General features: G+C 39.8%; 6 protein-coding genes and 1 non-coding gene across 11 annotated transcripts; 4 read left to right on the top strand and 3 right to left on the bottom strand.

Moving 5' to 3' along the window:
* The first annotated feature begins 177 nt into the window (after positions 1-177).
* LOC125471601 (hydroxyproline O-galactosyltransferase GALT6-like) lies at positions 178-4,247 on the top strand. The gene is made up of 7 exons (XM_048572228.1): positions 178-1,341; positions 1,631-1,863; positions 1,943-2,233; positions 2,331-2,459; positions 2,548-2,721; positions 3,426-3,533; positions 3,621-4,247. Exons 1-7 carry the CDS (start codon positions 465-467, stop codon positions 3,828-3,830), a joined length of 2,022 nt encoding a protein of 673 aa, XP_048428185.1. The 5' UTR covers positions 178-464; the 3' UTR covers positions 3,831-4,247.
* LOC103950896 (LEAF RUST 10 DISEASE-RESISTANCE LOCUS RECEPTOR-LIKE PROTEIN KINASE-like 2.7) lies at positions 4,121-5,596 on the bottom strand. The gene is made up of 2 exons (XM_009362144.3): positions 4,671-5,596; positions 4,121-4,520 (listed from the first exon to the last, which is right to left on the bottom strand). The coding sequence occupies exons 1-2, from the start codon at positions 5,539-5,541 to the stop codon at positions 4,471-4,473; spliced, it is 921 nt and encodes a 306-aa protein (XP_009360419.2). The 5' UTR covers positions 5,542-5,596; the 3' UTR covers positions 4,121-4,470.
* A 2,774-nt stretch (positions 5,597-8,370) lies between these two features.
* LOC125467973 (pentatricopeptide repeat-containing protein At1g05670, mitochondrial-like) lies at positions 8,371-17,477 on the top strand. The gene is given in 8 exon segments (XM_048571687.1): positions 8,371-10,099; positions 10,101-10,794; positions 10,797-11,096; positions 11,259-11,266; positions 13,191-13,583; positions 14,890-15,263; positions 16,316-16,646; positions 16,846-17,477. Coding segments are annotated over 8 exon segments (3,699 nt in total). The 5' UTR covers positions 8,371-8,887; the 3' UTR covers positions 17,233-17,477.
* TRNAG-GCC lies at positions 12,098-12,168 on the bottom strand. The gene has a single exon. It is a non-coding gene; the product is annotated as a tRNA-Gly (tRNA).
* LOC103950893 (glutathione S-transferase U17) lies at positions 13,135-15,508 on the top strand. The gene is made up of 2 exons (XM_009362142.2): positions 13,135-13,583; positions 14,890-15,508. Exons 1-2 carry the CDS (start codon positions 13,266-13,268, stop codon positions 15,265-15,267), a joined length of 696 nt encoding a protein of 231 aa, XP_009360417.1. The 5' UTR covers positions 13,135-13,265; the 3' UTR covers positions 15,268-15,508.
* A 1,540-nt stretch (positions 17,478-19,017) lies between the features above and the next one.
* On the top strand, positions 19,018-22,978 carry LOC125471582 (tetratricopeptide repeat protein 38-like). Of its 5 annotated transcripts, none has more exons than XM_048572180.1 (14): positions 19,018-19,232; positions 19,347-19,496; positions 19,589-19,687; positions 20,407-20,508; positions 20,753-20,884; positions 21,010-21,104; positions 21,185-21,314; positions 21,386-21,490; positions 21,772-21,878; positions 21,965-22,016; positions 22,238-22,327; positions 22,419-22,503; positions 22,584-22,648; positions 22,745-22,978. In XM_048572180.1, exons 1-14 carry the CDS (start codon positions 19,140-19,142, stop codon positions 22,832-22,834), a joined length of 1,395 nt encoding a protein of 464 aa, XP_048428137.1. In that variant the 5' UTR covers positions 19,018-19,139; the 3' UTR covers positions 22,835-22,978. The 5 variants fall into 5 exon arrangements, 4 of the variants coding, with proteins under 4 accessions (XP_048428137.1, XP_048428136.1, XP_048428135.1 ...); XM_048572179.1 differs by having other exon boundaries at positions 20,753-20,896; positions 22,593-22,648; XM_048572178.1 differs by having other exon boundaries at positions 20,753-20,896.
* On the bottom strand, positions 22,867-25,690 carry LOC125471581 (LEAF RUST 10 DISEASE-RESISTANCE LOCUS RECEPTOR-LIKE PROTEIN KINASE-like 1.5). Its single transcript, XM_048572177.1, has one exon. The coding sequence runs from the start codon at positions 25,526-25,528 to the stop codon at positions 23,618-23,620; it is 1,911 nt and encodes a 636-aa protein (XP_048428134.1). The 5' UTR covers positions 25,529-25,690; the 3' UTR covers positions 22,867-23,617.
* Between the last annotated feature and the right edge of the window lie 1,543 nt (positions 25,691-27,233).

Here is a 27,233-nt window from a genome sequence, read left to right as displayed (position 1 = left end):
ACGATAAATAATAAATTAATTACCAAAAAAATACTCTAACCACGTGCCGACGCCACCGCGGAATTATTTTGGAAGCTAGAGCTAGTTACGCAAAACGGCGCCGTTACAATCGTGGAGCGTGTGAAAACAAATAATATTTGGTTTCCCTTTACGGCATAGAAATTGAAAGGCGTCAAATTTGCCAAGGACAAATGTCTGAAAAATTCAAGATTTCTCTCTGAAAAATATTATTTAAAAATCTACATCTGCATATTTATGAAAATAAATTCAAGCTTTAACTCTGTAAGCTTTAACTCTGTCACTGTGAGTGCGAATTAACCTGTGATTTTCCCCAATTTCTTCGAATCTAGGGTTTGCAGGAAGCAGGGGCAGCAGAGCAAACCCACTGATACAGTGATCGTTCTATGCCCATTGTCCGAAACAAGCAGAAATTTTGAGGGGCATTGCGGGAATAAAGTACCCAGATGAAGCGAGGCAAGTTCGACTCGTTGCTGCCGCCGAGTCGACTCAGAATGATTCAGGTTTTTATTGGGGCAGTGATCGTCTACCTGCTCCTGATCAGCTTCGAAATCCCCCACGTTTTGAAATCCGGGTTTGAGTCTTCGGGTTTGGACGACGGGCTGTTCGAGACGCTGGAGGACGCATTTCCCAGGACGTTTTGGCTCGAGAGCGAGGAGGAAATGGGCGAGAGGGACGCCCCGAGTAGGCCGGCGGAGGATGCGTTTCGGGTCGCCGGCGGCTCGCCGAACCGGACCCCCCAGCGGCATATGCGGGAGGTCAAGAAAGTTTCCGGCTTGGTGTTCGAGGACACTCTGTTCGGCGGCAATGTCAGTAAGGACCAAGTCTCCGAGCTTCATAGAACCGCCAAGAGCGCTTGGGTAGCTGGGAAGAAGCTCTGGGCGGAGCTCGAGGCCGGAAGGCTCGAGTCTGACCTGAAGACCAAGCCCGAGAACCGCTCTGAGCCGTGCCCGTACTCGTTTTTGCTGTCCGGGTCGGAATTCGAGTCCCGGAAACGGGTCATGGTTCTTCCCTGCGGGATGACTCTGGGGTCTCACATAACGGTGGTGGGCACGCCGAGGTGGGCCCACTCGGAGTACGATCCGAAGATTGCGGTGTTGAAGGAGGGAGACGAGGCGGTGATGGTCTCGCAGTTTATGATGGAGTTGCAGGGTTTGAAGAATGTGGAGGGGGAGGACCCGCCGAGGATACTGCATTTCAATCCGAGGTTGAAGGGGGATTGGAGTGGGAAACCGGTGATCGAGCAGAACACTTGTTACCGGATGCAATGGGGCTCGGCACTCCGCTGCGAGGGGTGGAGGTCCCTGGCTGATGAAGATACTGGTAGGTGGCTTCATTGTGTTCTAATTGCGTTGCTTAATGAATTGAGAAATAGGGGTCTTTGTGCTGCATTTAACTAAATGCTAGTTTGGTAGGTAAATAGTATATTTTATTAGATGTGTCTAGCTAATCTAAATAAAGCGGTTGTGATTCGATTATTCAATGTTCTGATGCCATATTGTGTTTCTTTTTCGAATTATTAGCAATGTCCTTTTTCTAAGCGAAGCTTTGAAGAGTTTCATGTAACCTTGGTGAGTTTGTATGCTTTTTCTGATTCTTTTGTTTTGCGAAGTTGATGGACAGGTGAAATGTGAGAAGTGGATTCGTGATGATGACAATAAGACGGAAGAATCAAAGGCCACATGGTGGTTGAACAGGCTGATTGGACGAACGAAGAAGGTGACCATAGACTGGCCATACCCTTTTGCAGAGGGAAAGCTGTTTGTTCTTACCGTAAGTGCCGGTTTGGAAGGTTTCCATATCAATGTCGATGGGAGGCATGTCACTGCTTTCCCTTATCGCACGGTGAGTACCCTTTTGTTGTGATATTGGCCTATACTGTAAGGAATGCGGAATATCGTAAAATTTTATTCGTGGGTGACAGGGATTTGTTCTTGAGGATGCTACCGGACTCTCTGTAAATGGAGACATTGATGTGCACTCTGTGCTTGCAGCCTCCTTGCCCACATCACATCCTAGTTTTTCACCCCAGATGCACCTCGAAATGGTGACTAAGTGGAAAGCTCCGTTTCTTCCCTATGGGCATGTAGAGTTGTTCATTGGCATTCTGTCCGCTGGGAACCATTTTGCAGAGCGTATGGCCGTGAGAAAGTCTTGGATGCAGCATAAATTAATCAAATCTTCGCGTGTTGTGGCTCGTTTTTTTGTAGCACTGGTAAGGAATGTAGAATTTGTGTTTTGTGCTTTGATAAACCACTCGTGCATTAGTTCTATGTCAATTATTTACAGTATTCGGAATTATATTTTGACAGCATGGAAGAAAGGAAGTGAATATGGAACTAATGAAAGAAGTAGATTATTTTGGGGACATTGTTATAGTTCCTTATATGGATAACTATGATCTGGTAGTATTGAAGACTGTTGCAATCTGCGAATATGGGGTAAGCTTCATAACAAGACTTCAATTGTCTTATACTTATTATTACCTTGTGGATAATACTTAACATCGATGTATGTGGTTGTTTACAGGTTCGCACGGTGCCTGCAAGGTATATCATGAAGTGCGATGATGACACATTTATCAGGGTGGATGCTGTGCTCAGGGAAGCACGGAAAGTTCGTGGATATAGAAGCTTCTATATTGGAAATATGAACTACCACCACAAGCCTCTTCGCCATGGTAAATGGGCAGTGACGTATGAGGTATGCATTATTCTGCTCTTCTCCAATGATTCTAAAAGACAATGTACACAAACTTGAGATTGATATACATCTTCTACTGTTTATAAGTCCTTTCTGGTCTTCTCTAAATCATTGGGTAATTCTGATTTTCTCAAGTTGTATACGTCCGATTAACATTCTCTTATCTGATTTTAAGGGCAATGCATACAACTTTTGATTTTTTATTTTTACTAGTTTTTCTTCTAACGCTTAGCTTTGATCTTTTGCCTCATGTTTTCTGGTAAATTCTGTTTGTGACGCCTCTTAGTTGAGTGTTGATGCTTTGGATTAGAGTAATATTTTTTACTTCAAGGTGTTTAGAGATGATGTGTTTGTACTTTGTAGCAATCAAGAGATGGAGGAACAAATTTTTACTTAAAAAAGGAGATAGAGGAACCACTATTTAGAAATTTGACAGCCTTAGTATTTGTACCAAACTCTAGCTTTTATCGTGAATATATCATTCGGTTTTCTTATCTACCTAATTGTCATTTGCCTCATCGCATATGATGACGTATGCGATTGTGACTGGTGATAAGAATTAGATAGTATTTACTATTTAGCTTCTGGCAGTCAATATGTAGTTTAATGTTGTCACTTTTTAGTTCACATTCATATAGAATTGATATATGGGTTGTGTCATGAACAATCTCTCATCCTTCATTTTCTTCCTTGGTGAGCTCCAGGAATGGCCAGAAGAAGATTATCCACCCTATGCAAATGGTCCAGGATACATAATCTCCTCTGACATAGCAAGGTCCCTCGTATCCGAGTTTGAAAAGCACAAATTGCGAGTATGTGATGAAAATACTGTTTTTTCCTTGTTCGCATGTGTAGTCCGTGTGCAGGTCTCCATATCGTTAAATTCATGTGTTGTGCAGTTGTTCAAGATGGAAGATGTGAGCATGGGAATGTGGGTAGAGCAATTCAACAAATCTAAACCGGTGGAGTATGTGCATAGCTGGAAGTTCTGCCAGTTTGGGTGCATCAACGACTATTACACCGCGCATTACCAATCTCCGAGACAAATGATATGCATGTGGGACAAATTGCAACAACAAGGGAAACCCCGGTGCTGCAATATGCGATGACCAGGAATGATGCATTGATCAAACATTTTTTTGCTTACAGTGTAGAGAATGTGAAAAGAAGAATACAGAGAAACAAGTTTTGCAGTCACAGTATACCGCTGTAAATATCCGGTGGGGGTTAACTCTGTCAAAAATTTCGCACCTATTTTGCTTTCTCGGTCCCTCATTTACCGTCTTTACAATTGTAAAGAAGCTAGATGGAGAAAGTTACTGTTCTGTTCTTTAGAATCTAGTTAACCATATATGGTGATGGAACAGTGGATTGCATTCTGGAGCTTATCTGTAAAGTGTTGATACAGAAAGAGCCTTTGTAATGAAAGTTTATTCTTTCTTAGTGGTGATGGTGCTACAAAAAGAAGGAACCAAATTCCCTGACCTTTCTTATATGCCAATTCCTTTGGGTTTTTGAGTTCTTTATTTTATTTTTTATATGATATCAGGGCAAGAGGACAGGCGTAGTGGCACATTGCCTAAATTAACTGACTTAACCCAGTATTGTTACGAATATTGGGGAGAAACCTCAACACTTTATAACAAAAAAAAGTTGAATCTCAACATACTTCATATGATTTATGGAAAGGTCAAACCTCTAACTTGCATTTGATTAGAACTCTAAAATTCATCCATGAAATTTCACAAGCTACAATACCAAAACCAATAGCCAAGCCAAGCAATAGATTAACCAAGTCCCTGCCAAAAAAAAGATAAATAAAAAATTAAACATACTTAAACGTAGCTAAGTTGATTACAATAGTGGACTTCCTGTTCTTTCCTCCGAGTGTGAATAAAAAAATGAAACACAAAACCACATAAAGGAAAAAGGAGAGAATGAAGACGTACCAATCTGCGACGATCGAAGCCTTGAACCATAGTTATAAGAAGCTCCAAAGAAGCAATCATTGGTAGTGTTGATCCCATTCGGACAATTACATATAAACGAGTTGTAATTACCATAATACCCACAAACCCCATTACTCCTCTCACAATTAACACACGAGTCCGGATACTCGTTGTTCACACTGAACTTGTACTTGAGGGCAATCCCGTAGTTCCAACTATTTGGGTCAGACTCATGTTCGTTGAAGCTGTAAAACCCTGAGTAAGAACTGCACTGCAGCTTCTCCAAATCCATCTCGAAAGCCGGCCCGAGATCCACCGGCGTGTAAACGCAACACGTGGATATCGGGAGGTTGATCGTGCTGATCGCCTGGCACGAGTACAAGAAGCTGCAAATCGGGGCACCTTGGTTGTCACATAGGGACACTTTAGAGTTGTTTTTTTGGTCTGTGTATAAGGACTTTTGCTGGAAGACTGGAGAGTTGGAAAGCGAGCAGTCGAGTAGGGCAAAAACGTTGTCGTCTTGGAAACTGAAGGGTGCGTCCCAGTCTAGGGAAAAACCTTTGGATTGTTGGTTGCATGAACATGTTGACATGGAGGGGTCTGAGATGTACATAACTTTCTTTGTGTAGTCTATGTTGGTGATGGGGTAGGATCCGGTGTGGGTTGTGAAGATAGGGTTTCCCTGGCTGCATGACACGTGGGGGTTGAAGCCCGGGTTGCCGCAGCCGGGGTCGCTGCCGAATGGGAACTTGAGGGGGAGTTTGCCGCAGGATCTTTGGCAGATTTGGGAGGAGATGAAGGTGAGTTGGAGGAGGAAGGTGGAGAGGAAGATGATGGAGAGAGTTGATGTTGAAGGAGAGCTAAACTTCATATTGTTGTGAGTTTGGAGAGGAGAAAATGATAAGGTGTGAAGTGTGTGAAGTGAGGCCTTGGTGTATGTGTGTGTATATATATATATTATGAAGTGGAAGAAGAAAGTTTAGAGAGGTCACACTTTTGGGGCGGGGGTTTTTCGATAAATAAAACTACTTGTATCATCTTAACTGACATCTAATTACCCTAATATATATTCAACAAATAGTATGCTAGACGATCAGGTGCGATGATACAAATATTAATATTTTGATGATGGTAAAGGAGCATGTAGTTTGTGATCTCATCAACACTTTCAATTTTTGGCTGGCAATAGCTTGTTTTTTGTTTTTGTTTTATTTTCTTTAGCGAAGCGGAGAAAGTACATAATCGAACTCAATACCTTAAAATGCAAAAATAAATGCTCATAACCACTTAAACTAGAATACTAGCTAGCTTTTGATCTTGTTTGATTCTCTTTTCCCTACTAGCAGATGCCTTTGTTCCCCCTGCCTAGCATTGAATTGATTATCTCCCTCTTTATAAATCTCTTGGGATTTTGTTTAGATTCAATTCCCAACATATATTACCAAGGAAGTTTTACACTCCTCGAATCATCCTTTTGGTTATATATAAGAACACACGTTTATATCTTTTTGCCTGCTGAAGGGGCTGCACATTTTTCACTATTTATCCATGCATGCATCTGATACCACGTACATAAAAAAAAATATAATTCGTATCTATACATCGAGTCACGTCCATTATTTTAAGAGACTCCGCAAGAGATCTTGAACAATAATTTTTAATTAATCAAGACATGAAGTAATAAGTTAATAACCATTTCCTTGGTCGACTTGCTTATAAGTGAATAACTATTGACTTGCTTCTCGTATCAATCACTTATGTTGAAAGCATTTTATAAAAAATATCAAGAATAGCTTTTAGAATTCAAAAACATTTTTTGTTTTTACGTCAAACACCGCATTAAGCGTCTGAAATCAATTTTAACTCTTTTAAAAGCATTCTGAAACAGAATATGGATTTTTTGTGTGTTTGAGATCCCAATACGGCTACCTACCTACCATACCCTTTCGTCCCCAAAACAAGCGAAGCCCCAGCTTTCTATATATTTTTTGAATTTCCATTCACAAACTCAACTTTTTGATTGGAGCAATGAGTATATATTCCTACCGCCACCACTTTCAGTCCCAAATCAGGAAAAGAGATCAAAAGCATAATTTTATGGAATGAAAAAAATGGGGTTTGAAAATGAAGCAATGATGATCTTTCCTTCATTTATTGAACTTTCCAATTATTTAATCATCATCATCGAAATTATTTGTTGATAACGAACTTTAATCTTAATTAATCTCCAATAATATATGTAACTGGGGCATAGTTCTGTTGGTAGGGTATCCAAATTCAAATGGTTAAGGACGAGTGGTGAGTTACCCTAACGGATATGACTTTCTACTGCTGTGTTTTGGATTCATATTTTTCTTTTCTTTTTTCAAATATAAATTAGTATAAAATATCACTTCGAAATAAATAAATAAACAAACCAAATTGTTAAGGTGTTGTAACTAATTAAAAAGGAATTTCACATTAAACTTGTAATCATTCATTAATTATAATCCCCCTCAACAATTCATGCGCATATTCCACCAAGCACTGCTTCAATTCATGTGCCAAAAAATTTCCCCATATTTATTTATCATTTTGTTACTGACTATAATCAGATCCAGCACAAACTTGATTTTTAAATAAATAGTTTGAGAATATTAAATGACCTGATTAGAACTGAAGTCAACTTAGACGGTGAAGAACAATTCTTTCCAACGCTTTGGCTTGAGACATAGCCAGACCTCTGTTTGCTAGAAAAAACTGAAGGCATCTAACATGTGGGACTTTACATGTGAGATGGTGAACTCATCGTGGAGATAACTTACATTCAATCAGAACGTTATAGTGACGATATTATGAGTTTATCACACGATATTATTTGTCTACATGTTTTTATTTTTGGTACGGTGATATTCTACCCTAAGAGTAAAAGGGCTAGAATCAAAGTTAATTCAATGACTTTGCCACAATATTTAGGTATCAAACTTGCCATTCCAGTTAGCCAAACTTGAGACCTCCCGTATACAATTAGAGAAAATTGGCATTTTATCAAGCCTTGATAGGCCTGAGGTCATTTGCCAAGTCATATTACACGGCTGTCGACAAATACTAACTTTCAAGTGAGGAAGGTGACTTATGGTAATAGTTTTTGAGTCAACATGTCGATAGATGCCAAAATATGTCAAGTAAGCTTATAAAAAAAATGCCCATAGCAACACATAGTCCAAAGGAATAAGGCTAGCAGATACCTTGCTCAGTGCCCACAGGAATAATTCGTCGAGCAATTGAATGACAACTTTCAAAAGCATCTCAGACTTCAAATGACAACCAACAACTCCGATGTAAAGGATTTCTACATCCATCTTTTGCTCATGTTGAAACACACAACAACTAGCAGTATAAACTCACTTATCATTTTGGGCCCGGGCCAAGTCTTTTAGTAAGTAGCATACATTGGTGCCATTTAGTTAACCCAAACATATAAGCCCAATAAAATATCTTTATCCAACATTGTCTCTCTCGCTTGAACACCTGTGCTCTTCTGCCGGAGGAGGAGAGTGGAGGCCGAATGAAACTCGAGATACCTACCGGCAACAGCCATCCTCCCGAAATCCGAAACAAGTTTTTGGAAGTTTGAAGCTTTCGAGCTTTTCACAGTCAATCGCTTTTAAGGTAACACCTCTCATGTTTCCCAGCTTCGAAAGCTTGTCACTCTTTGTCAGCGTGTTGCATTTTATTTTTCGGTTTTAAGTACTTTTTATTGATTGCTTGCCAAGTGTTTGATAGAATGCGTGAACCACTTTTAATTTGTTTTAGTTGGTGACAGATTGTGGGTGTGAGTGTGATTAATTTTAGAAAGTTTTATTGGTTTCAGAATCAATGTAAATAGTAGCAACTTGAATGGTTTTATTGGTTTTGCAAACAGAATTTGTTCATTGTTCAAATACAAAATTGCAAGCGTTTGCCATGCAGGTGTTCTACTTTCGTACCGCTGTGTATTCATATTCCAGCAGTATATATAGAAGATTGGAAGAAAGTTGATTAAGAAATGTATGCTTTGGTGTATAGGCAGTATACTTTACAAAGTTTTTATACGTTGAGTGTTTGTGTTTAATGGTTACTTTACAGGTCATGTGATGAAGCAACCTCGTTGCTTTGGTTCTTCTAAATGGAGGAGAGCTGCTGCATTAATAGAAATGGGTTCCCAAAATTTTTCTTGATGGGTTCCTCTGATAGACATGAAGAGGTGCGCCATTTTGTCAGTCTATTGTTTTCAGATCTCCTGTCATCGTCCCCGCTTAAATATTGCTGTAAATTCTTCTCTATTCGTCTTTAGGAGGTTTTTAAGTCATGGAATTTCTTTAGGATCAAAAGATACAAGGCCCTTTCCTGACTATTCACCCAAGAAACCTACCATCAAAGATGCCGAACTTTTAAATCGCATCTTCACCACAATTAAGCTTCGCTGCTCTGAGCCTTTTCGCAGTATTCTGAAGCCTTATGAATCTAATTTCAGGTCTGACCATCTTATTTGGGTTCTCATGAATATTAAGAATGACTATAAACTAGTTCTGGATTTCTTTGACTGGGCATGCTTACGAAAGGACCCATCATTAGAAGCCTGTTGTGTCGTTGTACAAATTGCTGCAGCATCAAAGGATCTTAAAACAGCGCATGAGCTCATTCATAATTTTTGGGCAAAACCCAAGTTAGATGTTGGTCTTTCATTCGCTCACTTTTCTGATCGGTTGATATACACTTACAAGGATTGGGGTTCAGATACCCATGTGTTTGATGTTTTCTTCCGGGTCCTTGTTGAAACTGAGATGCTCAATGAAGCAAGAAAGCTTTTTGAGAAATTGTTGAGCTATGGGTTGGTTATCTCTGTTGATTCCTGTAATTTATTTCTTACTCGGCTATCAAGCACCTTTGATGGGATTGAGATGGCAATAAAATTCTTCATCGAATACCCTGAAGTGGGTATTCATTGGAACACCACATCATACAATATTATCATTCATTGTCTTTGTCGATTAGGGAAAATAAAAGAGGCCCACCATTTACTCCTGCAAATGGAGTTGAGGGGCTGTGTACCTGATGTTGTAAGTTATAGTACTTTAATCAGCAGATATTGTTATGTTGGAGAACTGCAGAAGGTTTTGAAGCTCATAGAGGAAATGAAAATAAAAGGATTGAAGCAAAATTCCTATACATATAACGGCATAATACTCTTTCTGTGTAAAACAGGTAAACTATCTGAAGCAGAAGGGTTACTGAGGGAGATGATGGTTCTGGGAGTACTTCCTGATAATGTCGTCTACACTACTCTAATTGATGGATTCTGTAAGTTGGGTAATATTCCTGCTGCATATAGGCTATTTGACGAAATGCGGGATAGGAAAATAATCCCTGATTATATTACATATACTGCTATTATTCATGGATTTTTATTGTCAAATAGGGAAGATGACAGAAGCAGATAAGCTCTTCCATGAAATGGTTAGCAGAGGATTAGAACCAGATGAAGTTACTTATACAGCCCTTATTGATGGTTATTGCAAAACAGGCGAGATAAAAGAGGCGTTTTCGCTTCACAACCAGATGGTTAATATGGGGCTTACCCCAAATGTTGTCACTTATACGGCATTGGCTGATGGCCTTTGTAAAAGAGGGGAGGTAGATGTAGCAAATGAACTTCTTCATGAGGTGTGCAGGAAGGGCCTTCAACTTAATGTCTTCACTTACAACTCAATTGTTAACGGCCTTTGTAAGTCGGGAAACATAGTGGAGGCAGAAAAATTGGTGGAACAAATGGAGGGTGCAGGGCCCTGTCCTGACACTATTACTTGTACCACTCTGATGGATGCATATTGTAAGATGAGGGATATGGCTAAGGCTCAGAAGGTCCTGCGTGAGATGCTCGATAGAGGGCTTCAACCTACAGTTGTTACATTCAATGTGCTTATGAATGGATTTTGTATGTCAGGAATGGTGGAAGATGCTGAGAGGCTACTTAAGTGGATGTTGGAGAAGGGTATAGTGCCTAATGCGGCAACCTACAATTCTCTCATGAAGCAGTACTGCATTAGAAATAATATGCGTACTACAGCGGAAATTTATAGGAGCATGTGTGCTGGTGGGGTGATTCTAAGGCAAGGAATATGAAAGAGCCTTGGTTTTTGCATAAAGAAATGGCAGGAAAGGGATTTATTCCGACGGCAAGTTGTTACAGTGCACTTATTAAGGGTTTTTTCAAGAGAAGGAAATTTGCGGAGGCAAGGGAACTATTTGAAGAAATGAGGAGACATGGTGTGGTTGCAGATAGAGAAACATACAACGTTTTTGTCGATATGAACTATGAAGAAGGGAAGATGGACATTACTCTAGATCTTTGCGACGAAATTATAGAGAATTGTCTTGTTGGCAAGCCCAAGAATGAAAAAACTAGCTGAACTGCTCTCTTGGAGATCCAAGGATATTGCACAGCCTTTCTGAAATGATAATGTTGAAATGGTAGTAAGTTCTTAATGGCATCATTTCTAGACTTTTTCCTTTTACAAGATGAATCTATCTGTGCACGTTGTGAGCTATAACTCTTTTGTTACCCAGGGACCTACGTATGTACCTGGCTATCGAACATTTGATATGAAATCAAAGATAGATGAAGCCAGGCCCTAAGGAATAAGATGTCCCGTAAACAGATCCAAGCAATCTCAAGATGGCTATTTCACTCAAAAGTTCATCTGTTGGATTTCATCACTGCCCAAATATTGTGTAAACACACCCCTCCTGGTATGTGTGAATTTTTCTTCTTTCATGATTTGGCATGAAACCGTTGGATGCAGCTTAGAAGTGTTATGTCGGCACTCTTCTGATCTTAACTAGTTTGACTGGGTGCAGCAGTCTTGGTAGAGTCGGAGGGTGTAAAAGCAGAGAAGATGCAAAAGTGCTTGCATTCCGGAAAATGAGCAAAGAAAAAGGTTAAGCTGATACAACCGCTTCAAGGACCAACGTAAGACCAAAGAGACCGAGTGAGAATGAAAGACTCGGAAGTCGGAAGAATTTGCAAATGTCGGGCTGCCCCGAGAGAGTTTCTGGTCTCAACGAGTCATGCCATTGCTTTGAACCCCGATAGAGCTGTAACGTGACTGTTTTTGCAAAGATTTCTTCTGTTACTTGTATGCTTCCAAAGGAAAGCAACAAATCAATACAAAAGAAGCAACTTTGAAGAGATCCTGGAATTTCGAATTCCATTTTCTATATGCTTGTGAATTCTGAAAGCTTCACACACAGCAAGTAATAAGAGCATCCCCAATGGGGGCTCAGTCGTCATGAATTTACTATATTTCAAACCTTAACGAGAAATTTCATCTCCAATAAGTCGAAAAATGGGGCTAGATCCGTCATTGAGGCTAGCAACTCAGTTTATTCAAAATTTAAAAAACATATGCACCAGCCGGGAATCGAACCCGGGTCTGTACCGTGGCAGGGTACTATTCTACCACTAGACCACTGGTGCTTCTGCTCTACTTTTCCAGAAGTAGCATCTTCATATACAACTGTCACTCACCTTCACAGCTATCAGCTCCGTCCTCCTGTCTCCTAGGGAAAGGAATCCTTTCTCCTAATCTACCAAGTTCGGAGATTCGGATCATTGAAATTTAATTCAACCGTTACAAACAGAGGTCTACTTTAAAAATTATAATAACTTTAATAGTTGGATCAAATTTTAACAGTTCGAATTTTCAAATTTGATAAATTAGAAAGAAGAGATCCGAAAAAGATCCATTTCCGTCTCCTAGGAGTGATGTCAGAGACTGTAAAAGGTGTATTGTGGAAAAGAATGCACGCAATATGGTGGCAGAATAAGACCATGCGCCTGCAGTTCAAAGCCTACAGACTTCAAATGTGTTCACACGTACGAACAAGAAAAGTACCCGCGAAGCATAAATGACTGAATGCCATGTAAGCCACGCTGTTCCAAAGCCTACCCACTTCAAATTTGCTCATACGTGCTCCAATCTCCACCGCACGACACACCAACAACATCCTATTGCCTATCTGAACACAAAGACGAACCAAAACTAGGTTCAAGTTGAAAACGTTGAACCTGAAACACCGTTCAAATACGGTATCGCAAACAGATCACGACATCTCAAGCGGGTAAGTTAAAGGACATGACAGCAAATAATAGGTTCGATTCATTGTCAACTTAGCTCTCGATTGTATTAAGTTTCTCTCAACTGTCCAGACTTGATAGCATCATTAGTAAATAATATCCAATGTTATGTGTTTTAACGTTCCCATTGTATTATTGACTCGGAACACTTCATTATCGTCTTGAAAAGTGCATGCAAGTCTCTTTCCAACCACACAGTGCACGAATTATGGACTCGGAACACAGGGCATTAAATTTTTTTTTTCCTACGTTTCAAACCTTTCCCCACTGCCACACCTATTGTCATTACGTTCACACCCATTATCCAAACCTCCTCATAAATCCTCCTGCTTTCACCTTTCATGCACATTCATAAATAACAGGAACCCCAAAACACAGATTTTGCATTTGCATTTCGACAGCTTTTCGAGTTTGATAGAGAATCTGAATCATTGATCATGGCGAAGAGCGACGTAAAGGTTTTGGGAGCGTGGCCGAGCCCATACGTGATGAGGGCTCGGATCGCGCTCAATATCAAGTCAGTGGAGTATGAGCTTCTTGAGGAGACGTTCGCACCCAAAAGCCAGCTTCTTCTCCAGTCCAATCCAGTCCACAAGAAAATCCCAGTTCTCATTCATGGTGATAAGCCCGTCTGTGAGTCTCTCATCATTGTGGAGTACATCGATGAGGTTTGGGCCTCAGGCCCGTCGATTCTCCCTTCTGACCCGTTGGATCGCGCTACTGCAAGATTTTGGGCTGCCTACGTCGATGAGAAGGTAAGTGCACGGTTTTTGTTCGTGTCCTTAATTTTAATTTTTGTAGGCTAATTTCGTTAATTTATTAAATTTTATTTGGATTAACCAGTTAAATGTGAGGGATTATGTTCCTCTTTGTTTCTTTTCTATTGTTTTTCCATTACTTAATAAAATATGCTTAAAGGGGTTTGTTGATAGTCTATCTCCTTAATATGGCTCAAATAACATCTGTTTGGAATTGCTGATAGAATGATTAATAGTGTTTTTAGAAAGGGACGTTTTGATATAGGCACCTCGTTTTTCTATTTCGTTGTTTAAACATTTGTTTCTTTTAAGAATTTGATTGAACATTTGTTTCTTTTAAGAATTTGATTGAACATTTTTTTTCTACAATTTTATAATAGATGCGTTTTTATTTTGGTCAAATTGTAGGTGTGTTTGATTATCTATAATATTGGTACATTTGATTTTAGGTAATATTTGGATTTCTAGTACATTTTGTTTCTTGGTACATTTAAATTCTAAACGTACTAAAAGTTGGTTCGTTTATTTTCAAATGTACTGTGAGTTTTAAATACGAATTTAAAATTCATAGATTGTAGGAAATTAGTTGTTATCTAGTTTAAGTAGATATATATATATATATATATATATATATTAAATAAGTAGAAAATTGTTGAGTTGGTAATTGATCAAAGCTTCTTAATCTAATTTTGTTAAAAAAAAAATAGTGTTTAATCTAAACAAGTTGAAAAAAAATGTGGGGATTCTAATTACTTTTTTTAGAAACACAAAAGCATATCTGCATTCTTACTTGTACAAAAGAATTTCCCGAACAAGCCCTAAAATATGTTCACTTTTGTAGATATTGTTGAATATCTTTTGTAGAAATGGTTTTTTTTGTTTGTTTAAACAAACTATATTATCTACCCTAAAGGGAAGGGGGTAAGCTCACAATAGGCTAGCAATAATATGGTTCAAACTCACTTTTGGCGAGATTCGAACCTAACATCTTTCACTTACAAGTGCAGAGAAATACCACTTGACCGTAGTACTAAGTGGTGTAGAAATGGTATTGAGTGGTAATAGTTTAGTTGAAATGAAACAAAGAGAGAGAGAGTCCTATGAATTATTTTTTATACCACTTTTTTTTTATTTCTCGTTACATCGTGAGTGTGATTAGGGAAATAGAAAAAAAGAAAAAGAAAAGAGATATACAACATGAGACGTGCAAATTTTTGTCGAAAAACATTTGGTATAGTGCACTACTGTACACGTCGTTGTACATTTATTCGTTTAATCAAGTAACGGATTCAAATGGGTGCAGTGGTTTCCGTCGCTGAGAGGCATTGGTGCCGCTCAAGAAGACGAGGCAAGGAAGGCAGCAGTCGAGCAAGTTGCAGAAGGGCTGGCTCAAATGGAGGAAGCCTTTCAAAAGACCAGCAAAGGCAAGGACTTCTTCAGTGGAGACAAAATTGGGTACCTGGACATTGCATTCGGGTGCTTCTTGGGGTGGCTCAGAGTCACAGAGAAAATGAATGGGGTCAAATTTCTGGACGAAGCAAAGATCCCAGGGCTGGTCAAATGGGCTGAGAAGTTCAGTGCAGATCCTGCTGTGAAGGATGTTATGCCGGAGACTGACAAGTTGGCTGAGGTTGCAAAGATTATTATGGCCAGATTGAGAGCTGCAGGTGCTTCCAAGTGATTAATTAGTGAAACAAATCAATGGATCTTGTTGTTTAAACTAGTGACTAAGAAATTAAGTCGGATGTATTAGACACAATGCTGTAGTTTGGTAAATTATTAAGTCGGATGTATTAGACGATGCTGTAGTTTGGTAAACTCATGGACTTTGTTTTATTTTGTGTCTGGTTTTTATGTTTATTTGATAGTGAAATAAATCATTTACGTGCATCTACTAGTTCAATAGATGTCTTTTATATAAATTCGTCCTGATTATAATATGGATAACGGTATAGTTGAAAAGAACAATTGTATAGATAGTTCTCATATAGTTGAAAGAAACAATTGTATAACTAGTTGTCAACTATTGATCGTTGTGTGATTCACTTGTGCCACTTCCGTCTTGTGCACAGGGGCTCAAAACATTTCAATCCTACGGTTCATTTTTTGGAATGAATCGAAAAACTTCACTAAAAAAAGTCAAGGTTTGCAATTTTTTTTTTTGGCACAGGTCTGGAAAATCTCAAACCCCTAATTTAATGATTTTGGAATTGTATTATCACTAAGGCCATTAGATCAAGTGATCTGGACCTTTCAAATTTCATCCAACAGTAAAAAATTATTATAGCTTTTAAGGGGTCAAAATAGGCGGTCAAAAATTATTACAACTTTTAAGGGATCAAAATAGATGAGCTGTTAGATGAAATTTAAAAGACACGGATCAGTAAATCCGATGACCTTAATGGAAGAAATCTGTCGTATTATTAAGCCGAGAATGCCACAATAGTATACTAGGTATAAGTAAGTCGTTCTTTTGATTTTGATTCAATGACTTTTTTTTTAATTAAAACAAACTTTGAATGTTGCCTACCCTTCAAAGTTGAAACGTGCGTCCAACAACCAAATGCACCAGACTAATGCCAGTAGGCTCATTGATACCAAACACTTTCTTCTTCCTACTTAATCCTTGTGTTTCCTTGTTTAGATCCACCCAACACGCACATACACTAAACCCTGCAGAACTCATCAGTGTTTGAATTAGATCACTAGTTGAGTGCTAAGCTAATTAGTCGAGGATTAATTATGGGCAACAGCGACGTCAAAGTTCTGGGAATGTGGCCGAGTCCGTTCGTGATGAGGGCTCGCATTGCCCTTAACCTCAAATCCGTCGACTACGAGTTTCTTCAGGAGACATTCGGATCTAAAAGCCAGCTTCTTCTTCAGTCCAATCCAGTCCACAAGAAAGTGCCAGTTCTCATTCATGGTGACAAACCAGTTTGTGAATCTCTCATCATTGTTGAGTACATTGACGAAGTTTGGGCATCTGGTCCGTCTATCCTCCCTTCTGACCCCTACGATCGCGCTACTGCACGATTTTGGGCTGCCTATATCAGCGAGAAGGTAATGATTTATTATGGTCATGCGTAAAACACTTCTTCTCATAAACGTCTAACTTGCTAATAGAAACGCTTTTATTAGAAGCATAGCAAGTTTTTATTCAAAGCCCAAGCACAACGTCTTTCTTTGTTGCTAGCTTAAGCTTTTGGTACAATTAATCCACGTTACTAATTTATGTCTCATTCAATTGAAATGGTTGTAGTGGTATCCATCCATGAAGGGCATTGGTTTTGCACAAGGAGAGGAGGCAAAGAAGGCAGTAATCGAACAAGTGACAGAAGGGCTGGCGCTGCTGGAGGAAGCCTTTGAGAAATCCAGCAAAGGCAACGTATTTTTCGGCGGAGATGAGATCGGATACTTGGACATTGCGTTCGGGTGCTTCTTGGGGTGGCTCAGAGTAAACGAGAAGCTGCATGGAATCAAACTGCTCGACCAAACGAAAACGCCGGGGCTGGTAAAATGGGCTGACAAGTTCTGTGCACATACTGCTGTGAAGGATGTTATGCCTGCGACTGACAAGCTTGTTGAGATTGCTAAGATTCTTGCTGCCAAAGCAAGAGCTGCAGCCGCTCCTCCTCCGTCTAATTAGGCGAGAAACTTACATGTATCTAAGACGTCATAGTGATAGTATGCAGGCGAGACATATGTTCACGATAGTTTGACAAAACTTATAGCCTGGCCTGTTTTTATGTCTGTGAGTACTCACAACGGAGGTTTTCTAAGTCTAGGTCGTAGGGATTTGGTGGTCTGGACTCCGAAATTTCTCCCCGAAAAATGGTGTATTCATGTGGTTTAATTTTCTTTCTCCAATGCAAAGACTCTAGTTTATAATCATCTTCTTCCAAGTTGTCAATAACAAGATTGCATTTTCTTCAGTTCGAGAGTACTTCGGCCTTTCACATAACGAGATAGCATTTTCTTCCGTTCGAGACTTAAAGGCTGATAAAAGTGAGTGTGATACTAATATATTAAATTTATATATGAATCATATACTTACAGTGAACCAATACTCACAAGTTCAATATATTGAACTCATAACTATGATACTTATAAACTAACATGTTTTAAGTATGAAGCTCATTGTTACTTAAACTTAACATAGTGTAGCGGTAGTGATATTTAACCTACAAAGAAAATTATAAACTGAAATGACACCTGGTGCTCATGTATAGGATATTTATTTTTCTTGATCAAAATAATAAACTCAACCACACCTGGTTACTGATGCATTAAATATGGGAACGAGGATTCTCTCCGAATCCTTTTTGTAAGGATCCGAAGATCTTGCAATTACATCCGTTTATCGTCTATGATATGGTTAGTTTTTCTTGAGTACTGAGAACGATCTTCCTAGTTCCTCAACTATTTTCACACTGATTTTCCAATTTACTGTTTGAAATTTTGAGTAGAAATTTTATTGTCTCACATCCCGATATGTTTTCACTAGGGTAAGTTCAAGTCCAAAAGACACTTCATCGGATGCATCTCATGTCTATTCTCTCTCTGTTTTAGGCAGCCTTGTCATACATTTGCATTCAAATGTGGGGTAGTTGTTGGAGTTTGAATGAAATTTCAACTCAAATGTGGGGTATTGTTGGAAATTTTGAGTAGAAATTTCATTGTCTCACATTGGTCATTCCCAAAAGGTTTCCTCACTTTATAAGGGTTTGTCCCTTATAGAAAATGATTTGAGTGATAGGCCTTGGAGACTAAAATTGGGCTCACCCTTGAGTTGGGCTTTGGGTATACTAATTAATTGGTAATTAATATATATATATATAATTAATTATCAAAATATGGATCTTGGGGCTCTTGGGCTCTAATAATTAAATTAATTAATTATTTTCGGATTTAAGTAATTAGTTTTAATTAATTTCGAATTTAATTAATTATTTATTTTTTTACCAACCTACTTATCTTTTCAGATGAAGTCTAAAGTGTGAAAAAACGCAAAAAGAAAACACCCTCTGAGAAGATGTCTCCCAACAGATGCATCCCTTCCTCATACCTGTTGTGAACAGGCATAATCATATTATATATACATCCATCTGCATGACATTTAGAACACAGAAAAAACAATTCTTCTTCTATAATCCAAAACATCCTTACTCAGAGAACCACATAGAAATTCGTCAGAAGTCAATTTTTTCGGTGCTGGAATTCTAACTTGATCGTTGAATTCTGATGAAGCAGACGTCTGTAGAATTACAAGCACTGAGTATGGACGAAATTTCTGTTTCAAGAACATTGCGGTACACAAATCTCGATCTTCAATATTTCTATTTAATATTATTCATACTTTGTTAATTTCTTATTTACATTTATTATTTATTAGCATATATAATTTTATCTTGACTTATATCCAATGTTTACAGCCAAAAGAAAACAAAACCCAGTTTTAGTTGGGGTCGCTGGCACTGTTCTTAGCAAAAAGCTCTGTTCTTTGATCGCCGGGGAGTAGAGTGGCAGCCTCAGCTAGCTACTGAGAGTTGGAAAATGGAGGGAGAGTTAAAAGTTGATAAATTTGGATACGAGGTGAGGACCTCTTCCGACGCCTGCATCTCCGCCATCAACGCCTTCTACGACCAGGTGGGTCCCGACAATTTATTTCTCTCTTTCAGTGTTTCTCGATTGCTCTCTTGTTTTCGTATGCGAAAATCCGAGATGGGTTTGAGGTTTTTCATTTTTGATGAGTGAATGAAGGTTTTAAACTATCGGCGGCGGTGGTCGGTGATATTGGAGGCGGCGGCGCACGACGACCAGTGCGTGCTTGCTAACATTCTGGCTGCTTACTTCCTCTCATCCGATCCTTCCCGAGCTCCTTCTCATCTCCAAGCCGCCAAGTCCCGGCTGGTAAGTTTTTTCGATTAGTTTTTACCTTTTTGGGTTGATTAATCTTTGGATATTTACTTTTTGTGGAGTTATGAGAAATTTGTCGTGCGAAGGAACAAGCTACCCCGTACGAGAAAGCAGTGTTTGATGCTGTCAATTTTTTTATTTCTAAGGATAGAGACGATGATGTTGCTTTCGAGTTGCATTCAAAGGTGGGCCAGTTCCTCTTTATCGGGTTTTTATTGCTATCTACTTGGTTTCCTTAGCTTTTAATTTTTGGTTTATTCACAATTTTAACCAGCTCGTTAGTAACTATTTGGTCAGTCATGCTGGTATAGCAGATGATCCAGTGCGACTCTACTTCTACAGTTATATGTACAAACGTTGAGGAAATTCGATTGAAAAACGTTGTGGAAATAGGCCTCAAACTACAAACTTTTTTCACTTCAAATTCCAATTTTATGGTAAAGAGTTCACTGCCCTTACGATTTGGAGGCATCTTCTCTGGTTTGCATAACCGATATATGATATATCATCCCGAATCCAAGACATAAATGGGTGTTAACGAAGCGTAATGTTGCTCGGATGTTTTTGACAATGTTTCCAATTGCTTGGTTCCCCTTGTTCGTCTATATTAGTGAAACTGAATGGTCCATGGGCGAGTGGCAGATATGGTAGGAGAAACTGTGTGGTTTAAGTATTTTGTATGAGCATGACAACCCTTCAACATAAGTTTAGTGTTTGCAATGGCTTTGTTGGTTAAATGACGACTGAAATTGTTTTTATATGAAACAAAAATGTAGCCCAGCTAACTCATGGCATGATACCACGTGGTAATCAATCAAGTTATTAAGAAATATGTTGGTGTGATCTTAACACCGTCATGTGGTATTATGACTAACTCATAATGTTATTTCATTATATTTTGCAGCTCCTGAAAAGTTTTCCTAGAGATTTGGCTTCTCTGCAAAGGGCCCAAGTGCTCTGCTTCTACATGGCTCGACCTGACCTTTCGTTGGATCTTGTTCAACAGGTTCATTTTTGCACCATCGCCATATGAAGTTTTATTTTCGTTAAACAATGTTGACGCAGTGGAAGATAATTTTTTAGCTGTTATTTTTCGAGCATCTTGCATGAGCATTGAGCAATTTCAACCAAAGAATTGTAGTTTATGACTTAAGATATAGGAATTAGGAGAGCACATTTGTCTGTGGTTTCAAGAATTTTAAATAAACTTCTTACGTTTTCTTCATTGCTTCGTAACAATTTTCTAACAGGTTCTACCCAGCAATGAACAAGAAGATTTTGTATATGGCATGCTTGCTTTTCCTTTATTGGAGCTTGGACGAATGGAAGACGCTGAGAAAGCTGCGAAAAAGGGATATGAAATCAACAAGCGTGACTGCTGGGTGCAACATACTGCGAGCTATAATCATTTACTTTATTTCGTATCACCGTCTGTTAGTTGTCGCAAGAAGTTTCAAATGCTTAAGTTCTTGATGTTGTAATTCACGCATTCTAACTTCTTATGCAGATGTGCCATGTTCTTCAGTATAATTGCCGCTTTAAAGAAGCAGTAGAGTTCATGGAAGAATGCTCACCTTCATGGGATTTGTGTTCGTCATTCATGTATGAGTATTGAATTAGTTTATAGTTTGATTTTTTTTTTCACTTGGTAATTAGATGCTAGTAAGTGTTACGATCATCAGGTTCACACACAATTGGTGGCATGTAGCTCTTTGTTATTTAGAAGGTCATGCTCAAATCCAAAGAATCCGAGATTTATATGACCATTTTATCTGGAAGGAGTTGGAGAGACCTGATGCTCCACGTCCAGAGGTTTGTTGAAAGTATTTTTCAGATCACCCTGCTCTTTTGCATCTTCCATTCCTAACGTCTTTTGCAATTAGGTCTACTTGAATGCCCTTGGGTTGTTGTTACGGGTGCATGTTCGGGGTGAAATGGATGCCTTTAAGGACCATTTGAAGACCTTAGCGAATTGTGTGACAGATGAAGTAAGTTGAACCTTGGGTTCATTTCGTCTCAAGAGGTGTGCTCGTTTATGCAGCAAAGAGTAGAACATAATAAGAATGGCTTGTATAAATGTGTTGACGGAGAATATTTATTAAATTTTTCGATCGCTAGGACTATAATATAGGAAAGAATGATATGAACTGGTAGCCCATATCGCGATTGTTATTTTACTGGGTGATGTGCATTCCATGCTTCGTGTGCTTGAATTGTTGTCATACACTTAATCTAGTTCTGTTGTCCGAATTTGTTCCACTTTGTTCAGGCCAACTGGTATTTAGATTGGCAGTTTGACATATTAGTTTTATGGGCGTTGGCTTATACTGGTGAAATTTCAAGGGCAGAAGAATTGCTCAAGGGCTTGAAATCCAGGTGAAAGGAACCTCCCACTCTCACTCAATGGCACTCTATCTACCATTATCTTTCAATGTTTGATTCCTACTTTCTTCCTCATGTAGAATTACTAAGATGAACGAAAAGAAGCAACAGTTCATGCAGAACGCAATACTGGTTTGTTCTGATCGCTACCTTCCCCAATTTTGAAACTGTGTTGCCAATAAGAAATAAGCACGTTAATCAACGCTTAGTAATAATCTAATCATCAATAGCCACATCATTTTTACTCAGGCCTTTTTCTTCCATACTATCAGCAAGAGAATGAATTTAGAAGATAATCACTGTTACGGTTTGGTTTGTCATTATAAATAACAGGACCATATCTTCGTTATCAGCTTGCAGAAGCCACGTACGAGTATGGGAAGGGTAACGAAAAACAAGCATTAGAATTGCTTGGTCACGACTTTGATGCAGATAACTACAAGGTATTAACATTGAGAACTGATTTCCTTGCCTTGTTCTTCTCTATTTCTACATAGAGAGGCGCTAAAGAATTCTTATGTGCTATCATCCAAGATGATCGGAGCATCGGGTGAACAGATTGATATATTCAATGAGGTCTGGTACTGTATGCTGCTTAACAATGGACAAGCTGCAAAAGGTATGATACACACTATTCTTTCGCCATCAAACCCCACCGGTGATTTTCTTCTGACTTGTTCAGTTGTGTGTGGATTTCAGCAATTGGAGTGCTTAAGAAGCGGATCAAATCAAGAGAGGGTATCCCTTTCCTTTGGCGCCTGCTGGTATACTTTAGCTTTGTAACACTCGATTTGAATATGAGCAGTAGGACCGATATCATTCAGAAGAGTTTCATGTAGTGGTGTATGTCTTGCTTGCAGGAGAGAGGCTATAAACTGACAGGCAGGGATGAGGAGGCGGCAACTGCAAGCGAGGAGGCCAAGCGTTTGGAGAACGCATATTTCCCGTAACCAGGTGTTGTATGTGTTCTCTGTACTATATGTATTATCTTTACACATTACATAACTTCAAATGTATTATCTACATGGGATACTCGTGGAACATGAACAAATATGTACTTTTGGTTTCAAATAAAAGAAGAACCTAATTTCCTACCTTGGAAACAGCCGGTTGATGTTTCTTTCTTTTCGCAATTCTGTGTTTACAACTGGGAGAACGGAGAAACGTGTGTAGAACAGCCTAATCAGCTTGATGGTTACGCATTCTCACAGGGACAGGCTCCAATGTATTTGAGTACGACTTGGACACTCACAGGTCCATACGTTTTAAAGGTGGCATGGCATACCTAACTTGAACATGTCCGCCTCTCTTGTCCCCTTAACTTGGGGGGTATCTAGTACCGAGATAGCTAATATTCTCCACACAAATTAGCTGAGCAACTATTCCCACCAAAATTGGAAATTTAGAAACCACATTTATTTACAATGCTTCGATATATGACACACACCGAAGCAATGAAGGACATGATCGTCGATCGAATTGGAACTGATAAATTAGCAGATGCCGAAATTTGATTTGGAAGGAGACGAGAGAGAGAGAGAGAAGAGAAAAAAACCAGAAGCAGGGGAAAAGCACAGGGGAGATCCAAAGTTAACCAAACGCAAATCTATTCACATTCGTTCCACCACCGCCATCTCTGACTTCCCCCTCCCTCACTCTTTCACTTATCAGTCAAACCCCGCACATGCACACCAGACCCCACTCCCTCCCCCCACGGGCCCCACCGTCTGTGATCATCCCTTTGTCACGTCGTCGCCAATCACATTCGAACTCGAAACCCGGGACACCCCACGAGTGCGGCTTCTGATCCGCTTCAGCTCCTCCACCACTTCCTTGGCGTCCGGCCTGTCGTCCTTATCCGCCGCAACGCACCTGAACGCCAGCTCAGCCGCCGCATCCACGCCGTCGGATACGTCACCGTCGACGACCAGAACCGGGTCTACTACCTGGTGGAGCAGGCCCATCTGGATTTTCGACACCACCAAATCCGCCAGCGCCAGCTCCCGCTTGTCCCTCCGCTGGTCCACCGCCTTCAGCCCCGAAATCAGCTCCAGTAAAACGACACCGAAACTGTACACGTCACTCTTGTCGGTCAGCCTGAACGACCGGTGGTAATCCGGGTCCAAGTAACCGGGCGTCCCCTGCGGACCGGTCCAAACGTACCCGGAGCTGGACGACGTCGTTTCGGGGAATACCAACAGCCTGGAAAGCCCAAAGTCCCCGACTTTAACCCGCATATCTTTCTCGATGAAGATATTCGACGACGTTATGTCTCTATGGACCACCGGCGGCACCACCGAGAAGTGCAGGTACTCCATAACCATGGCCGTTTGCAGAGCAATGTCGACCCTCACCTGCCACGTCATCGACCCATTCCGATGGAGGCTCTTGGGGCCGTGGAGATGGTCGGCGAGGGTGCCGTTGGGAACGTAGTCGTAGACTAGAAGGAGGCCTCTCGGGTCGCTGCAGTAGCCGTGGAGTTTGACTAAATTTGGGTGGTCAATGGAGGAGAGGATTAGGATTTCGTTGCAGAAGCATTTGTTGGAGAAGGCTTTCCCGGATGCGGTGGCGCCGCGGATGGGTTTGTGGAGGTATTTTACGGCAACAACTCTGCCATCGTAGAGCTGACCCAGATAGACAGACCCGAACCCGCCGTCCCCGATTTTGCGTTTCGGGTCGAAGTGGTTTGTTGAGGATTCGAGCTCTTCGTATGTGAAAACTGGCGGGAGGAGGTTGGCGGGGCGGTGGCGGTGGAGGAACAGAGTTGTTGGGTCTTCCTCTGTTGCGGCCGAGCTTAATCTTTTGGACCTGAAGACGGCTATGATAACAGAGGCGACGAGTAGGAAGCAAGTTAATGTGAACACAGAGGACAAGATGGCGATTCGATTCGGGTTGTCTTTGCTGATCAATGGCGGCGTAAGGTGAGGTTCGGCGTGAAAACAGAGGAATTGCTTATTTGGGTCGGAGGAGTTAAAGCCGCAGAAGCCATTGTTGGACTTGCAAGCTCTGCATCTGGAAAAGTAAGAGTCCTGAGCTTCGTCCCACTCCAGCTCGATCCCAATTTTGAGAAAATCGTCGAGAAAGCTCAAAACGTCGGCGTGGCAGCCCTGGTGGGTGACAGGGGGGTGCGGAGATCCGCAGTCGTGGAGAAGCTTGAGTGGGTCTTTGATGAGCTTGCATTCCCAAGGGCAGTGGCTGCAGTTGGGAAGATTCGGCGGGGAACAAGGCTTGAGAACTGAGAGGCGGGAGCAGGAGCCGTCGGATATTCGAAATGGGGAGGCGGAGATGTTGATGGATCGGCTGGGGATGGAAGAATAGTGAGAGGATGAGCAATTTGTGGCAGTTAAGTTGGTGGTGTGGGGAGAGAGAAGGAGTGAAGAGGCGTTGGCATCGTAGCTGATGAGAGAGAAAGTGAGGTTATTGATGGAGATGGTGGAGTGGGGGGCAGAGCATTGGATTTGGAAAGAAGGGTGGCCGCAGCCTGGTGAAGAAGAGAAGGGGAACGGCGGCGGCGAAGTGAATGGTGGACAGGAAAATGTGGAGGAGGACGATGGTTTTGGGAAACATGAGTGGGCGGCGGTGGTAGCTGAGTAGAGTGTTAGGAGGATCAGGGCTGAGAGTGCGACGGAGTGTGGTGGAGGCATGGATGTGGATGGGAATGGGTGTTAGGAGGGGAGTGTAAAGAGTGAAGTTTTAGGAGTCACGAATGATAAAAACGAGATCTTGAACCTGAGGGTCACGTGGAGTGAGGTCGAGATCTAGAGAGAAGACAATAAAACTCGAAAGTTATTGGTGGCCCAGTGGCCCAGTGGCCCTCGTGGGTGATTTTTTTTTTTTTTTTTATTAACTTTTTTTTTATAAATAATGAGTTTGCAATTAATTTTTTTTTTTTTTTTTTAGAATTCCTGTTTTTTATTAAGAATTCCTGCATTTAAGTGATGAGGTCTCTCCCTTCAAAATGATTGCCATTATTGCTTGATTAATTCAATTATGACACAATTTTGCTTCATATATGCAAGATTTCTTATCTATCGCACAACCTAACACGTATGTAAATAAAATTAATTAAAATAAGAGAGAAAAATAAGTTCTATCACGCGTCGTCGCATAATTTGTTTGTAAAATTGAATAATTCTTTTATGCAAAAGGGTACCACTATTTTTTAATAGATTTTTTTTTTTTTTTTTTTTTTTGAAATGTCATATGTACACATGCACTCCTTTTAATTGATCATATAAACTAATTTTCAACAATTTATCATACCAATTTTTCAAAATCATTATTTTGTCATCTCATTTTAGCTTCGGTAAGTTTTCTATCCAAAATAAGTTTACACATGATTTGCATTCAGAGTTATTTTGACATTTTAACATTTCACTCCCTTTCTAATAAGTTGCCTTTAGCAAAAATAATTCTAGAGTTTATTTAAAAAGTACATAAATAGGGTTTATCTTGTATACTAGGGTATGAGAGTTTGTTGTTCCTAGAAGGGGAACGACTTGCACTTGTTCCTCTTTATTACGAGGTGAAAATGACTCAAAATGGTAGTTACTAGAGACGCTTCATCTATGGAAAAGTTTGATGATATTTTTTACGTTGAAATGTCCGAAATAACAATAAACACTAGATGAAAATTTTAACGGAGTTAAGGTGAGATGACAAATTAATAATTTCAAAAAGTTAATATGATAATGCACTTTAAATTTTTCGTTCGCGTAACAAAATAAAAAAGTATGAAAATTTATATGACATTTCAAATATTTTCTTTTTCTTTTGAAATCTAGTGATATTCTTGTTTACTTGTAAGTAAGAGGTTTTAACTTTGATTCTCGTCTAAAATAATTTAAACTACATTATTGTAACTTATTGTAAGGGAAGTGTTATTAGCACTCTAAAAATCTCTTTCTACATTCCTCATAAGTTTATTTTTCTTTTCAAATATAAAAAGTTTGAAGTGTAAAATGAGATTTTTGGAATGTCGATAATAATTTTCTATTATAAAACTAAGCTCATCTTTCCTATTACGGTAGATAATAACGTTTCTTTAAAAAATAAGAGAAAGAAAAAAGGAAATTGAACAATAAAGTTGTGATTTAGTTTTCTTCCATTGACTGCGGTTGACAAACTGTAGTGAATAGCATATTAGGCTTTTTGACCTCTTTTTTTTCTCATGGTAGGGGTCCACGGACATAGGCCCCCGAGAGGCAAGAACCAAGAAGGCTCAAAAGCACCTCGATTTCTGTGAAATTATTAAAATAAAATAAAAAGCCTTTCTGTGCTTGGTTACAGCGTCCGGGTGCAATTTTTTACCTTGAGCACGTCGTCCACTATTGCTGCACACATTTTTAA

Source organism: the organism of the source record quoted next, unplaced genomic scaffold (genome assembly GCF_019419815.1).
Source record: "Pyrus x bretschneideri cultivar Hongxiangsu unplaced genomic scaffold, Pyrus_bretschneideri_v1 Contig6, whole genome shotgun sequence".
Classification (NCBI taxonomy): domain Eukaryota; kingdom Viridiplantae; phylum Streptophyta; class Magnoliopsida; order Rosales; family Rosaceae; genus Pyrus; species Pyrus x bretschneideri.
Note: the sequence above shows the minus strand (reverse complement) of the source record. Positions and strands in the feature narration are given on the sequence as shown.

Coding starts and splice junctions, on each gene's coding strand:
- LOC125471582 (XM_048572178.1), top strand. CDS start 19,140: ATGGAGGGAGAGTTAAAAGTTGATAAATTTGGATACGAGGTGAGGACC. Junction 21,315..21,385: donor CTGATGCTCCACGTCCAGAG/GTTTGTTGAAAG, acceptor TTTTGCAATTAG/GTCTACTTGAATGCCCTTGG. Junction 22,649..22,744: donor CTTTCCTTTGGCGCCTGCTG/GTATACTTTAGC, acceptor TCTTGCTTGCAG/GAGAGAGGCTATAAACTGAC.
- LOC125471601 (XM_048572228.1), top strand. CDS start 465: ATGAAGCGAGGCAAGTTCGACTCGTTGCTGCCGCCGAGTCGACTCAGA. Junction 1,342..1,630: donor CCTGGCTGATGAAGATACTG/GTAGGTGGCTTC, acceptor TGTTTTGCGAAG/TTGATGGACAGGTGAAATGT. Junction 2,234..2,330: donor CTCGTTTTTTTGTAGCACTG/GTAAGGAATGTA, acceptor ATATTTTGACAG/CATGGAAGAAAGGAAGTGAA.
- LOC125471581 (XM_048572177.1), bottom strand. CDS start 25,528: ATGCCTCCACCACACTCCGTCGCACTCTCAGCCCTGATCCTCCTAACA.
- LOC103950893 (XM_009362142.2), top strand. CDS start 13,266: ATGGCGAAGAGCGACGTAAAGGTTTTGGGAGCGTGGCCGAGCCCATAC. Junction 13,584..14,889: donor CTGCCTACGTCGATGAGAAG/GTAAGTGCACGG, acceptor AAATGGGTGCAG/TGGTTTCCGTCGCTGAGAGG.
- LOC103950896 (XM_009362144.3), bottom strand. CDS start 5,541: ATGAAGTTTAGCTCTCCTTCAACATCAACTCTCTCCATCATCTTCCTC. Junction 4,521..4,670: donor GCTTCGATCGTCGCAGATTG/GTACGTCTTCAT, acceptor TTTTTTTGGCAG/GGACTTGGTTAATCTATTGC.